Source organism: Herpailurus yagouaroundi, unplaced genomic scaffold (genome assembly GCF_014898765.1).
Source record: "Herpailurus yagouaroundi ecotype Mexico unplaced genomic scaffold, PumYag 140, whole genome shotgun sequence".
Taxonomy (NCBI): domain Eukaryota; kingdom Metazoa; phylum Chordata; class Mammalia; order Carnivora; family Felidae; genus Herpailurus; species Herpailurus yagouaroundi.
Genome location: NW_024412395.1, coordinates 49,392,249 through 49,408,748, shown reverse-complemented (window position 1 = coordinate 49,408,748; position 16,500 = coordinate 49,392,249). Strand labels below are relative to the sequence as shown.

The window sequence follows — 16,500 nt, the reverse complement described above, 5'->3', positions numbered from 1 at the left end:
TTGAGAAAAACCAAGTGGTGGAAAAAAAAAAGAGTGGAAGCTGCTGTCACCTCTGCTTTCCATTAGAAAGTAATTTCCCATTTTATTTTGTGAAATGTGGGCTCAATGTGTAGTGATTAATTCAGATGCACTGAAGATATAAATTGGAGAAAATGCATGAGACTAATTTGGTTATTTATATGGACTTTGTAAATGTCTGTGAAAGAAATAATTCTGTAGCTTATTGCATGATTAGTCAGATTTTCTGAATCATCAATGTGAAAATCCAGTGTTATTGTAAATAATTTGGACATGTTTCTCCATGTTTGTATTTTTCAGTGGCTGCTAATTTACAGAAGATTGTAGATGATCCCAAAGCTTTAAAAACACTGACATTTAAGTTGGTAAGTTGAAAGTTCTGGTAAGAAGGTAAATATTTTGCCATGCTCTGCCAGCAAGGAACAGTAACAGTTTAATAACCTGCTTTGCAATGTTGTTGCTATTGTTGCTTTCTTTCGGGATCCATTTTTGCATCTGTCATTTGCCTGTTTAACATCTGGGAACATTTTCTGACCATGAGTAAACCGGGAGTTTACTCTTCCATGAGTGTAGCTTGCTTCCCAGTACATCTTTAAGAGGGGTCACTGGAGAAATCTTGAAGCCTGTACTGTTCTGCCAACAGTTTGTATGGCACCTTGACCATACAGACAAAATTAAACTTCATTCCAACCAACACTGTTAATAAAGGTTTCCCAGAGTGAAATCCAAGTGGTTCTAACTTTTAAAAATTGAGGCTGATTGTTGTAGAAATGGTTTAGGTAATTGGAAGCGATTGTAGAACTACTCGCTGAAGGCTTGTGAACAAAGACCTAACATTTTAACTCCCCATTTCAAATCACAGCAATAGATTCTCGTAGAGAAGAGGTGTTCCAGCAGTTTTTCTGCTCTAGCAGACTTGAAATGTGAGAACTGGCGTGGCCATAAAGATATATAGATCCTGAGCGTTCTGGCGTCATTCTAAAACCAAGAGACACGGTGACCATGGCCGGAAATAGAAGTCCAAACAGTCAAAAGTGACTATTTTCCTGAAAGTTTGAGCAAACAGTACATTAAGTGACTCATTTTAAAATTATGAATCTTATCGAGAGCCAGTCAGAATGCCACAAGCAATTTAAGATATAAATGACTAACACTTGGCTGTGCACAATATGTATTGATGATCTGTCTTTTTTATTTCTTGTGAAAATTTAATGGAAAGTGTACACGGCCAAAGACATGAAAATGATCAGTTACAGTAAATGTTAGCCCTGTGCTAATGAATTTTCTGGGTCTTGCCTCTTGCCTGATTTCATATGGCTAGGCTGTGGGATGAAAGCAAAACACAAAGAGTCTCACAGAAAGAATTTATCTGAAGAAATTTGTTTCGATAACAAAAAGAACGGTTTACTCAGACACAGAATGATGAAATTAACAAATTGAAAACCCATCTTCTGGTTTACAACATTTCTGTCACCTCTATTGTGATTCCAAGCTGCCTACATCTTTGTGAACATATTTCACTCATATGAGAATGTACTGATGGAGAAAATGGTACCCTGTGTCAGGATTTCAAGCCAATATTAATGTTTCTTTATTCATTTTTTATACCATAACAAAGAAGTTATAACACACCACCTCCAGAAGATCGGTCTCATTTTGAATATGCAAACAGAGATAAGAGATTAGAGCTTTTGTGCTGGCTTAGCCCCACACTCGCTAAACTTGCTTACCTATGAAACAGGAATAGCAACCCCCCACCCTTTGCCTATTACTGAAGGTCTTATAAAAACAGCTACTATAGGGGCGCCTGGGTGGCTCAGTCAGTTGAGCGTCCTACTTTAGGGCAGGTCATGATCTTGCGGGTTCGTGAGTTCAGGCCCCATATGGGGCTTGCTGCTGTCAGCCTGTCAGGGCAGAGCCCACTTTGGATCCTCTGCGCGCGCACACACACACACACACCCCTGTCCCTGCCCCTCCCCCGCTTGCACTCTCCCAAAAATAAATATTAAAAAAAACACACAAAAACACCTACTATACCTTCTCTAAACAGTAAGAATAATGTAAAACTCCCCTCATCTCCTACTTGAATCAACTTATTGCTTCTCCAGATTCTCTCACATGATTCTGTCCTCTTCATCCCCGTTTCCAGCACCCTGGTGGGATCCTCTTATCTCCCGAAACAGATCTTCCTGCCTACGGTTTGCCAGCCTCTGGCTCCATTCACCACACTGTGGCTGTGGCCAGAGTGCTTCTACAGTGCACAGCGCTCCAAATACTTGAGTGGTTCTCCACTGCCCTCTACTACAACTCAGACCCCTGACCAGACCTCCCTTTAAGGTTCCTGCCCTGCCTTTCTGGGTCTGCCCTCACTCTCCCCACCTCTCTCCCCCTCATTCCCTATCTGCTCCTGGCTTCATCTGCTGGCCTCTTTGCATGTGCTTCCTCCTCTTACTTAGACATTCCTCCAACTTCTCCAGGCTGCTTCGTCATCTCCCCACACCTCAGCATGTTCTAACTTTCTCCTGGCCTTTCGCTTTCTCCAGGAAGCCTTCTCTGACGTCCAGTCCTGGCTTAGATGATCTTCCTCTGTTCTCCCCCATGAATTCATACCTCTTAAGAAGTCTAGAGGTTCCAGTGGCCAGAGGCTTCTGCCTTGGACCCACAGTGCCTAGCACAGTGGCTGGCACACAGCAGAATAATACCAGCCTCATTTAGAAAAACTAGCCATCATTGGTTTTTCCTTGCCGTTTGTTTTAATCCCTGTAAAATGATTAGGATGGGGACTTCTACTTCATGCCCTCTTTGTAGAGTCCCTTAAAATTCCTTGGCCTTGCCTGCAAAAATCACAAGAGTCCCTTTCTTATGCATCCACTGTTTGGTAGACAGTGCGTGAAGTGTTTCACTTACTCCACCTCGGTTAATTTAGTCCTCACGATCCCACAAGATGGTGATATCATCAGGCTCATTTTCTGTTCTAGGAATCTGAGACTCTGTGCAGCGTCTTCACTTACCCAGGATCATACAGTTGCAGGCACTGCAAGTTCAACTCTGGGCTCGCATCACAGCCCCGACTCTTCAACAACAGTTCATTCTTAGAGACAGGACGCTGCAGCCTTGTGGTTTTATGGCTTTCTGTTTCTTTGTGGATTCCTCCTTTTGGATGACCATAAAGCCACAAGGCTGCGGGGGTCCTGCCTCCAAGAGTGAACTTTTGTCGAAGAACTAACTGTGTGATTCTGGGTAAGTGAACCCCATATTGACAGCGGTTGAGACGGATTGTCTTCTGTGCTTTAAGCAGATTGAGTAGCATTGGCCTGTCTGGCACAGGAGTCTTGTAAGAGAACCCATACACATCTTCCCTTTCCCTGATAGCTTGAGAATGTGGTAATGTGCTGTTCCCAGTAAATGGAAATTAATGGCTTTTTTCCCAAAAGGTAGCTAAAAGATGTTAAATAAAGCCAGACTCAGGAGTGTCCTTCTATTTCTGTCACTTACCTCTCTATCCAGCCCTAGTTAAACCTGAGGGGGTCTCTTTGTTGTTACCACTTGCCAGCCAGTTTGAGAGCCACTTGATAGAGCTAATTTGAACTGCTTCTTGGCCTAATCTTCTGTGGAACACTAACATCCTGGCGAAACCACAGAGATTCAAACGCATTTGCCTTCGTTCATCCATTTGGCTATTTCCTTGAAGAATAAAAGATCAAAGGATTTCAGAAGCACTTTTCCTCAAAAACTACTGCTGCTCATGGTCCTTTTATCTCTCAGCTGTTTATCATTTTTATCTCCAAGCTTTTTTTTTGCTTTCTAAAGGAGAGTGTCAGGAGCCTGAAAATCGTCTAAAGAACAAGTTGTATCTTGCTGCTGTGGTTCTTTACCTTACAGAACAGTGATTTACTCGGGGAGTGGTTGGGGCACTTTAAAAAAATCACTGCTGCCTGGGTCCCATGCCAGATATCTTTAATGTAATTACTCTTGGTGCAGCCTGGGTTTGGGGCATTTTGAAAGCATCCCCTGGTGATTCCAGTATTTAGCCACAGCTGAGAAACATGCTGTTTTGTGGATAGTTCAGTCTCTGATCTCTTTTCTCTCTACTCTCCCACCACTATTAGAATTATATGGCTCAAGTTTGAAAAGGTATCTGTCCTTATATATCTGCTTACATAAGAAAAACGATGGCCCAGAGAGCAAAGATACTGGTTATATCAAGAAGAGCATTTACTTTTTTCCTTGCCCAGTGAGATCTTGTACTTCACTTATTAGAAGTCAGATGAAGCTAGATTTCCATTGTTGGCATGACCAGAGGCAGGAAGACCAGAAACCTTTTTCATATGTAACGCTTTTAACAAAGTGGTTCAAGCACAGAGGGCATTTCAGCTCAAGTGTAACATGCTTTCAGTTTAACATCTCAGTACTGCCTCTTTGTTGACTGTCGTAAGCCTTGCCTTGAGACAAGTCTCCCCATAAATGCCTTTTAAGGCATTTTTTTTTTAAGTTTTTTTTTCCCAACATTTATTTATTTTTGGGACAGAGAGAGACAGAGCATGAATGGGGGAGGGGCAGAGAGAGAGGGAGACACAGAATCGGAAACAGGCTCCAGGCTCCGAGCCATCAGCCCAGAGCCTGACGCGGGGCTCGAACTCACAGACCGCGAGATCGTGACCTGGCTGAAGTCGGACGCTTAACCAACTGCGCCACCCAGGCGCCCCTTAAGGCATTTTAAAATTTGCTCCTTTGCAGTCTTATAAAGTAATTGAATCTTGCTGCTTTCGACGTGGAATTTTTGAAATTGCATTAATAAAAATACGAAAGATAATTTGCCCTTAAAGAATACAAATTGTGAGTATATGTAACTAACATCCAGTTGGTACACATTTACATGAGCATTGTAGATTTTAGATACTGAAGTTTAATAACATGCATTACGTACAGTGATTTTCACAGGCATTTTGTCAATTAATGACTAACGGGCCTTAGTTTTCGAGGCTTTCAGCTCAGGTGTAGTTGGAGGCTGCATAACGGAAGGCAGCACTTCCTGAAGCACAGGTAAAGCAAAGACCAAAATGAGATTTAAAACTACTTAAGAGTATTAACTTTTTCTCCCTACTGAAAGGGGAGTAAGGTAAGAAAAATCTTCAGGGAACCTATCAGTTCAAGAAGATCCAGGTAGCCTCTCTGAGCCTCCTGCTCCAGTCTGAGACACTGGTTCTCCAGGTGTGGTCCCCAGACCAGCAGTGTCTGCTTCATCTGGAAACTTGATAAAAATGTAGCCTTCCAGGGCCACATCCCAGGCCTAATGAATCAGAGTCTCTGGGGGGCGGGGCACAGGAATCGGTTTTAACAAGCTCTCCAGGTGATGCTAAGGTTTGAGGAAACTGCTTTATAGGAAACATGGAGCTAACTCGGTGCTTCACACTTTGGGAAGCACTCAGGTAGAACAGTGGTTCCAACTCTACTGACCTTTTGCATCATCAAGGGAGCTCAAAATCCCAGTACCCAAGCCACACCCCAGACCAATTCATTCACGACCTCTGGGATGGCAGTGTAGAGATTTTCAAATTTCCAGTGGTTCCAAAGCGGACGCAGGTTTGAGGTGGAATATACTAAATCCTTTGTTGGCATTTCAGCAGTCTTCACAGCATCTGCACCAGAAGTAGGTTCCATTTCAAGACCACTTTGCTCATCCATAAAAAGCAACTCCTCATCTGCTCAGATTTTATCCTGACCTTGTGGCAATTCAGTCCCATCTTCAGGCTCCACTTCTAATTCTAGTTCTCTTGCTGTTTCTACTACATCTGAAGTTACTTTCTCCACTGAAACTTTGAAGCCCTCAAAGTCATCCATGAGGACTGGGAACGGTTTCTTCCAAATTCCTGTGAATGTAGACATTTTGACCTCTTCCTAAGAGTCACTCATGCCCTTAATGGCATTTAGAAAGGTGAAGTTTTCTGGAAGGTTTTCGAGTTTCTTTGCCCAGATCCATCAGAGAAATCACTGTCTGTGGCAGCTATAGCCTTATGAAAAGTATTTCTTAAATAATAAGACTTGAAAGTTAAGGGGCATGTGGGTGGCTCAGTCAGGTGAGTGTCTGACTTCGGCTCAGGTCAAAAGTTGAAATTACTCCTTGACCCATGGACTCTGGAATGGATATTGTGTTAGCAGGCATGAAAACCACATTAATCTCATGGTCCAGCTCCATCAGATCTCTTGGGTGACCAAGTACATTGTCAGTGAGCAGTACTATTCTGAAAGGAATCTTTTCTGAGCAGTTCTTAACAGTGGGCTTCAAATATTTCAATAAACCATTTTGTAAGCAAATGTGCTGTTGTTCCATTTATAGAGTACATATTCTATAAATAGCTCTAACATAATTCTTAAGGGCCCTAAGATTTTTGGAATGGTAAATGAGCATTGACTTCAATGTAAAATCACCAGCTAACATTAGCCCCTAAGAGGAGTCAGCCTGTCCCCTTTGAAGCTTTGAAGCCAGGCACTGACGTCTCCTCTCTAGCTGTGAAGTCCAAAGTGGCATTTTCTTCCAAAAGAAAACTGTTTTGGGGGCGCCTGGGTGGCTCAGTCAGTTAAGCGTCTGACTTTGGCTTAGGTCATGATCTCACGGCTAGTGAGTTCGAGCCCCATGTCAGGCTCTGTGCTGACAGCTCAGAGCCTGGAGCCTGCTTCAGATTCTGTGTCTCCCTCTTTCTCTGCCCCTCCCCTGCTCATGCACGCTCGCTCTCTCTCTCTCTCTCTCTCTCTCTCTGTCTCTCAAAAACATGAAAAAAAAAATTTTAAGCTGTTTTTGTCTACACAGAAAATCTGTTGTTTAGTGTAGCCACCTTCTTTAATTCTCTTTGCTGGATCTTCTGGATAACTTGCTGCTTCACCTCATACTTTTATGTTATGGAGATAACTTCCTTCCTTAAACCTCATGAACCAACCTCTGCTAACTTCCAAATTTTCTTCTGCAACTTCCTCACTTCCCTCAGACTTAAAAGAATTGAAGAGAGTTAGGGCCTTGCTCTGGATTAGGCTTTGGCTTAAGGGAATGTGGTGGCTGATTTGATCTTGTATCCAGACCACCAAATCTTTCTTCATACCAGCAGTTAAGACGGCTCTTTTGCTTTCTTGTCATTCGTGTGTTCACTGGAGTAGTGTATGTTCAATTTCCTTCAAGATCTTTTTTTGAACTTTGGCATTCACAGCTTGTGAGAGGCCTAGCTTTTGGCCTGTCTCTGCTTTTGACATGCCTTCCTCATTAAGCTGAATTATTTTTAGGTTTTAATTTAAAGTGAGAGATGTGTGATTCTTTCTTTCCCTTGAACATTTGGAGGCCATTGTAGGGTTATTAAGTGGCCTAATTTCAATACAGTTGTGTCTCAAGGAATCAGGAGGCCTGAGGAGAGGGAGAGAGGTGAGTGGAACAGTCAGAACACACACAACATTTATGGGTTAAGTTCGTGGGCCCCAAAACAACTGCAAAAGTAACCTCAGAGATCACTGATGTCATATCACCATAACAAATATAATGAAAAAGTTTTAAAAATTGTGAGAATTACCAAAATATTACACAGACACGAAGCAAACTAATGCTTTTGGGAAAATTACACCAATAGACTTACTTGGTATAGGATTGCCACAAACCTTCAGTTTGTGAAAAATGTGGTATCCATGAAAGGCAACAAAGTGAAGTGCAATAAAACAAGGTGTGCTTGTATACTGAAGGATAGTGGTTGTCTCCAGGAAAAGCTCTTGTGAGGTTGAGTTGTAAGCTGAACTAGCCATGTTTTTCCCCGTGGAACACTAATTTTATTTGGAAGAATAACTGACAAAATGGGGTTGTTCAGACTAAGGAATTGGCAGACATTTTTTCAACATGAACCAAGTAAGCCTGGCGCTTTAAGGAAAACAACTGGCCGTATTTGTCCTCGATAATAAATTTCAGCTTTCGAGCAGAAAAATGACTTTGGAAAACTTGCATCTGCCCCTGTAACCTTGACAGCATCCCAGTACTTACTTTTTCTGATGAGATTAGTGATATGTGATAGTTTTGAACATGATTGGTTGGCATGGTGTATTGAGACATAGAGATTATAGAACAAACTGTGTCAGCAGTGGAAGATGTGCATAATTCAGTGATGCCGAAAAGTCCTACCTGGGCAAAAAGATCAATTCAAAACGCAAGATAGACTAATGGTTTTAATCTAACAGAGAATGAAATTTCAATACTATGGTTTCAGATTCCACGTCGCAACTAACTTTTAGGAAACTCCACTTGGAAAGTCTCAAAGTAGTAACAAACAATATCCACAATTATCAGAAAGACTTTTAAAACTCTATTTGTTCCCTTTTTCAACTACATATTTATATGAGGCTGGATTTTCTTACATATACTTCAAGGAAAACAACCTAAAACAATAGACTGAATGTAGAAGCAGATAGGGAAATCTCACCATCTTCCATTAAGCAAGACATTAAAGAGATTTGCAAAATATAAAGCAGTGCCACTCAGTTTGGGTAAACTGGTTATTTTTCATGATTTTATTTATGCTAGCATGTAGTGGGTTTGTTATTAGATTTAATGAAGTAGTAAATGAATAATTCAGAAATTTCTCAGTTTTAATTTCTGAGACCTTCAGTATAATATAATCTACATAACCATGTTTGTTTTTAATTATTTTAATACTTAAAAATACTTTAAACATGACTTCAATAATGTTAAAAGATTTTCAGTTTTAATTTCTAAAATAGTCAATATAATAAATGTAACCTGCAAAAACATAAGCTTTTTAAGTTTTATGTTGATTCCAGTATAGTTATCCTACAGTGTTACATTAGTTTCAAGGTGAACAATGTTATGATTCAACACTTCCATACACCCAGTGTTCACCACAAGGGCCCTCCTTAATCCCCATTGCTTATTTCACCCATCCCCCCATCCACGCTCCTCTGGTAGCCATCAGTTTGTTCTCTATGGTCAAGAGTTAAGCTTCTTGGTTTGTCTCTTTTTGTTTTCCCTTTGCTTATTTGTTTTGTTTCTTAACTTCCACGTATGAGTGAAATCATATGGCATTTGTCTTTCTGTGACTCCTTTTGCTTAGCATTATATTGTCTGGCTCCATCCATGTCATTGCAAATACCAAGATTTCATTCTTTTTAGGGCTGAATAATATTTTGTGTGTGTATGTATGTATGTATATGTATATATGTATACATATATATGAACATACTACATCTTCTTTATCCATTCACCAATCAGTGGATGCTTGACTGCTTCCATATCATGGCCATGGTGAATAATGCTGCTATAAGCATACAGGTGCACGTATCCTTCTGAATTGGTGTTTTTGTATTCTTTGAGTAAATACTCCATAGTGCAATTGCTGGATCATAGGGTAGTTCTAACTTTTTGAGGAACTCCCACATATTCTTTTCCGTAGTGGCTGCACAAGTTTGCATTCCCACCAATAGTAAGTGTTCCTTTTCTCCACATCCTCGCCAACAGCTGTTGTTTCTTGTGTTGCTTTTAGCCATTCTGACAGTTATGAGGTCATATCTCATTGTAGTTTTGATTTGCAGTTCTCTGATGGTAATTGATGTGACTATCTTTTCATGGGTCTCTTGGCCATCTATCTAATCTTCTTTGAAGAAATGCGTGTTTGTGTCTTCTGCCCATTTTATAATTGGATTATTTGTTTCTTACATGTTGAGTTCTATAAGTTTTAAAATATATTTTGGATACTAACTCTTTATTGGATGTCATTTGTAAATATCTTCTCCCTTTCAGTAGGCTGCCTTTTAGTTTTGTTTCCTTTGCTGGTGTAGAAACTTTTTATTTTGATGAAGTCCCAATAGTTTATTTTTGCTTTTGTTTCTCTTGCCCCAGACTTATTTAGTAAGAAGTTGCTATGGCCGGTGTCAATGAGGTAACTGCTTGTGTTCTCTACTAGGATTTTTATGGTTTCAGATCTCATATCTAGGTCTTTAATCCATTTTGAATTTTTGTGTATGGGGTCAGAGAATGGTCCAGTTTTCCCAACACCATTTGTTGAACAGACTGTCTTTAGCCCATTGGATACTCTTTTATGCTTTGTTAAAGATTAATTGACCATATAATTGTGGGTTTATTTCTGGGTTTTCTACTCTGTTCCATTGATCTATGTGTCTGTTTTTGTGCCAGTATCATACAGTTTTGATGACTACAGCTTTGCAGTCTAACTTGAAGTCCAGAATTGTGATGCCTCCAGCTTTGCTTTTTCAAGATTGCTTTGGTTACTCAGGGTCTTTTGTAGTTCTATACAAATTCTAGGATTTTTGTTCTAGTTTTGTGGAGAATGCTGGTGGTATTTTGGTGTTAATTCCTTTGGGTAGAATAGACATCTTAACAATATTTGTACTTCCAGTCCATGGGAATGGAATGTCTTTTCGCTTCTTTGTGTCTTCTTCAATTTCCTTCATCAGTATTTTATTCCTAGGTATCTTAGTATTTTTGGAGCAATTGTAAATGGGATTTTCTTAATTTCTCTTTCTGCTGCTTCATTATTGGTATGTAGAAATACCACAGATTTCTGTACATTGATTTTGCATCCTGTGACATTACTGAATTTGTTGATCGCTTCTAGTAGTTTTTTGGTGGGGTCTTTTGGGTTTTCTATATATAGTGTCATGTCATCTGTAAATATGAATATTTCACTTCTTCCTTACTGATCTGGATGCCTTTTATTTATTTTTGTTGTCTGATTGCTGTGGCTAGGACTTTCAGTACTATGTTGAATAACAGTGGGGAGCGTGGACATCCTTGTCTTGTTCCTAACCTTAGAGAAAAAACTGTTTTTCCCCATTAAGGATGTTAACTGTTTTTCATAGATGGCCTTTATTATATTGAGGTATGTTCCCTCTGAACCTACTCTGTTGAAGACTTTTATCATGAATGAAGGTTGTACTTTGTCAAGTGTTTTTTGTGTCCATTGAAATGATACGGTTTTTTTTTTTTTCCTTTCTCTTAATGTTGTATCACATTGATTGATTTGTGAATATTGAACCAGCCTTGCATCCCAGGAATAAATCCCACTTGATGGTGATGAATGATTTAAAACAAAACAAAACAAAAGCACAAGATTTTGAAGTCCTTGATAATTTTTAAGAGTATAAAGAGTACCTGAGACCAAGAAGTTTGAGAACTGCTGCTTTAAGGGTCTCTGGTCCCTTTGCTATAGATTCCAGAATCTTTTGCATATTTGCATATTTGCATATTTGCATTGTGTTTTGCAGGCCACAGTGAGAGAGGCAAGGACTCAGCCTTGGTTAAGAGAGAGTCAGCAGGGTAGTGGGTGAAGAAGAGCCGAGTGCCTGACTCAAAGCCAGGCAACCTGGTCTGTGCCTCTTTGCCAGGAAACCGAATGTTCCAGTGTCGGTGGGGGAGGGAGGCGCTGGGACTGAGGGTGACAGGTGGACTCCCTGTGTGATGTACCCACAATAGCCACTGGTTTGATCACCCACTTGCATTGTAAATTCTCACTTCCACTACTCTTCACAAGAGGGACTTAAGATCTTTCTTTCATGTCTAGTTGGCTTAACCACTATTGGATATTTTGTTTTTATTTCGGGTCATTTCAACCTCCTGCTCGTCCCACTGCCAAATTTCTGATGTATCTTTGACATGCAGGGATGCGCTTCACAGCTTCACACTGTCTGCTCCCTCCTCATCCCTGCCAGCAGCTATTGGTGCTCCTGGGGTGTTTGTCATTTGCCTATTAATTACATGCGTTGTGTCTGCCCCCATTCACTGCATTGAGTAAGTGAGCAGTAAGTAAGTCAGCAGTAACTACATAGCAGGGGAAGGTTTAGGGAGATACACAAACAGGGCTTGTGGAACAAGAAAACTGGGGGTGGTGGGGGTTGAGTGTCATAGTATTTGTATGACAAACACCCACGGGAAAATACCTTATCTGACAACCCTCCTGTGCCTGTACTACTTTGTTAAAAGTGATAAGGAAAGGGACGTTTTTGATCTTACTGCCCTTTACTGAATATCTTGTCAGAGTAAAGCTAGAGAAATCATTGGACAGGGACAGAGTAAATTCTTTAAATGTCAACTAACGTTTCTACCCTTTATGCTTATATAAGAAAATCAACAGCGTAAGTGCTGACACCATTACTTTAAAGATAATTACTTAAAAATATTCAAGTTATATGTTCTAATTAGCTGCTTATTGTAAGGGAGAATGTTGAGGTTGACAAAGGGCTGAGTTTATGTACTGTTTTTTGGAGCAGCTCAGAGCGGTTCATTGTGATGATTGGAAAGGCCTTTTTTTTTTTTACATGGGAAACTAATTGTTTTGACAATAATTTAGCAGGAATTAGGCCAAGAAAAAGTTTGGATAGCCCTTTAGTGATTAATTGCCCATTCCCAGTCATTCATCATACATTTTTCTCCCTACTTGTGGTACTTACATAATGTCTGGTTCTGATTTATGTAGTCCGAAGAGGCAGCCTGGAATGATCTGAGTACTGTGTGTGTGTGTGTGTGCACGTGCATGTGTAGGAAAGAGAGGGAAGTGAAAAAAAAAACAAAAACACTTGAATGAGGACAAGTGAGAGAGGTTTGATGGACAGTGACTTGTTTTCACTTTTTAATTTTGAAGAAAAATCAAAATATTTGACATGCTATAATTTGGGCCAATTTTAGGCAATAAATGTCGTAAAATATTATAAACAAAACTCTGTCATGGAAAAATAAGTTATCTATCATGAGCCATTCAACTACTTGGTAACCACTTTTTTTTTTTTTTTTTTTTTTGTCAGTATTACAGAAGACACCTTTTGGTAAAAACCAGGTTTACCCTCAATGACCTGTTAAGTCGCTTGTGCTCGTTTTCATAATTTTTTTTTAATAAATGGAAGTGTGTACATCTTCATTCCTTCTACCTATTTTGCCCATCCACCCAGCCCCTTCCTTTCTGGTAACCACCAACTTTGTTTTCTGTATGTAAGAGTCTGTTTCATTGTTCATTTGTTTTGTGTTTTAGATTCCACATATAAATGAAATACAATATTTGTCCTTCTCCATCTCATTTAGCATAATATCCTCTAGGTCCATCCTTGTTGCAAATGGCCAGATCTTATTCCTCTTTACGGACGAGTAATATTCCAGTGTATATACATATACCACATCTTTATCCATTTATCTGTGGATAGACACTTAGGTTGGTTTGATATCTTGGCTATTATACATAATGCTGCAGTAAACATAGGGGTGCATATATCCTTTCAAATTACTGTTTTCATTTTCTTTGGTAAATAGCCAGTAGTGGAACTACTGGTATTTCTATTTTAATTGTTCGAGGAACCTCCATATTGTTTTCCACAGTGGCTATACCACTGCATTCCCTGCCAACAATGCACAAAAATTACCTTCTCTCCCTACCCTTGCCAACATTTGTTATTTCTTGTCTTTTGATCCTTTCATTCTGGCAGGTATAAGGTGATACCTCATTGGATTTTGATTTACATTTCCCTGATGATGAGTGATGTTGAGCATCTTTTCATGTATATTTTGGCTATCTGTAAGTCTTCTTTGGAAAAATGCCTACTCAGGTCCTCTGCCCATTTTTTTTTTTTACTGGATTATGTATTTTTTGGTTGTTGAATTGTAGAAGTTATATTTTAGATTAGTGACCTGTTATCCAATATATAATTTACAAATATCTTCTCCCATTCAATAGGTTGCCTTTTCATTTTGTTGATGGTTTCCTTTGCTGTGCAAAAGCTTTTTATTTGATGTAGTTCCAATAGTTTATTTTTGCTTTTGTTTCCCTTGCCTGAGAAGTCAGGTCCATCCAGAAAAATGTTGCTGGGGCTGATGTCCAAGAGATTACTGCCTGTGTTTTTTTTCTAGGATTTTTATGGTTTTAGGCCCTCAATTCATTTTATTTTTGTGTATGGTGTAAGAAAGTGGCCTAGTTTCATTCTTTGCACATATCTGTCCAGTTTTCGCAGCACTGTTTGTGGGGGGACTGTCTTTTCTTCATTGTATACTCTTGCCTCCTTTGTTGTAGATTAATTGACCATATAAGTATGGGATTGTTTCTGGGCTATCATGTTCCATTGATCTGTGTGTGTTTTTGTCCCACTACCATACCATTTTGATTACCATAGCTTTGTAGTATATCTTGAAGTTTGGGATTTTGAGACCTCCCTGCTTTGTTCTTCTTTCTCAAGATTGCTTTGGCTATTTGGAGTCTTTTGTGGTTCCATATAAACTATGATTATTTGTCCTAGTTCTGCGAAAAATACTACTGGTATTTTGATAGAGATTGCATTGGGTGATATGGATATTTTATCTCTCCATTTGTGTCTTCAGTTTCTTTCATTAGTGTCTTACTATTTTCAGAGTACAGGTCTTTCACCTTTTTGGCTAAATTTATTCCAAGATATTTTATTGTAATATTCCTTTAAAATTATTAAGGAACTCTAATTTGAAAGTATATTTAAGATCACTTTCTTGGCAGTCTCAAAGCTTTAAGCCTAGACATTGTGGTGTTTTAACGGGAACAAATCCCTCCCCCTCTGCACCCCCGTTTTCTGCACTTGATAGCAAGCATGATGGTCAGATTTGTTACAGTAGTAATTAAGCGCTGGAAGAAATGGGACACTGGCCCCACACAGATTGTGCCTTTGCTTGGATCAACTGGCACTGAAGGTGTCTTTTTTCCCTTTTCAGGCTTCAGGCTGTGATGGGTCGGAGATTCCGGACGAAGTGAAGCTGATCGGGTTTGCCCAGTTGAGTGTCAGCTGATGTATGTCCCTTGACATCTCCCCCTGATTTGTCATGCCCCCACCTCACACCATTTCCCTCGATCTTCCTCCCCCACCCCTACTCCCTCCCCCTCACTCCCAATCCCCACAAAATCAGAAGATTGTGAAGAGTCTGGCTTCAGTGACATGGGATAAAAAAGAATTTTTTTAAACTTACAACACTCCGAGTTCTGCTTTATTCTCTAGCAATCCACAGTATGAGAACAAGCAAATGCCACAGCTGCACGACTGTTGCTAATTTTTCCAAAAGCTATTTAATATTCTTAGCAATCAATTCGGATATCCCTTAAGTGAAAAGAATCTGAAATACACTCAGGTGGTCCTATTTATTGGCAACAAAAGGAATTTTTTCTATCAGAAGCCTATTTCTTCTTTCATTGTTGTTCTGTTCTACTTTAATTGTACATCTGACAATACTGCCTCTTTTATGTTGTATTTAGAAATTAATATACTTATAAAATTAAGATTTATTAGTCAAACTTGAATTCTAGTTTTAAAACTGACTGTGAATTTTATTTTTCATATATTTATGCATTACACACCTTAGCTATAAGAAGAAAAGTTTTTGATTATATGCTTCTTGCAGTTAATCTCTTGTTATTTAAACAAAAAAAAATCAGGTCTATCTTTGGAGTATTTATAACTTTTGATTTTTGAAATGACTGAATTAGGAACTTAGATGCTTATTCTTTTGGTTTGTTTGCCTAAAAACCAATCCACAATCTGATTGTCTCTTGGGAGAGGGAGGTGCCTTGCAAACTTTCATATTAAGAATGTGCCTGAGGCTGCTTTACTCTGGAATAGTCTCAGATCTAAAACTTCCTCTACATAAAGTGGCATATGTAAGTTTTGCTTCATTGGAACATATAGAATGCTATATAAAATGTTGCCATTCTATTAGACTGCTAATTATGTACCCATCTCTGATTTGACTTCTCTGTGATAGGATTTGTTATTCCAAAGGTGATAAACTTGAAGATACCAGAATCTGAGTTTTACTTGAAATTCTGCAGAATACCCAGATGGAGTGAAAAATAGAAAGGGTTTTTGTGCAATGACTAAAAAAAGGTAAAATGCTGTTAAGTTTCGAGAATAAATACTTTCACCCAAGTAGCCCTCTGCTTGACTATATATTAAGGAATAGTAAACCTTAGGATTTTCAAAATTGGAGTCTAAACTTTCAGGGAGGTGGGCTCCCAGGATGGTACCATTGCTCTTTCCTAGCTAACCCTAGATATGGCAGCTCTTTAATGTACTTTAAAAAGCAAATATATATTACTAAGGAAAGAAAAAGTTATTTATAATTGCCTTGTCATAATTGTTAAGGTGTTCTAGAGCCATTTGCATACAACTTAATGTAATTTCATTCCATTCTATTGTTTACACAACAATTACTCAAAGATGACTGCAAAGGTAAAAGGAAAATAAAAGTGTATTGCACAAAGAGATGGTGTCACATGGTTTCCTTCCTCCTTCAGGTAGCACCTGCATGGCAGCAGTGAGATTTAGCACTCCCATGCCTCCCAAGAACTAAGGAGGGAAAAGTGCCCTAAAGGAAACAAGGCATCCATTCAGTCTGAGAATCAGGTTTGACGATTATTCACACTCCATGTAGTAGGGCCACAGGGAACGAGAGCAAAAAAAATTCCTTACAGCCAATTCATTTTAGCC

The 16,500-nt window shown here is 39.3% G+C and overlaps 1 protein-coding gene across 1 annotated transcript in view; it reads left to right on the top strand.

The window, feature by feature from the left end:
* The window catches only part of STK39 (serine/threonine kinase 39), a 311,613-nt gene extending 295,338 nt beyond the window's left edge, over positions 1-16,275 (top strand). Inside the window, exons 19-20 of the mRNA XM_040474668.1 lie at positions 319-383; positions 14,735-16,275. Coding sequence (XP_040330602.1) covers positions 319-383; positions 14,735-14,809 — 140 coding nt within the window. The 3' untranslated portion in view covers positions 14,810-16,275. The remainder of the gene's footprint in view (positions 1-318; positions 384-14,734) is intronic.
* Positions 16,276-16,500: the final 225 nt, after the last annotated feature.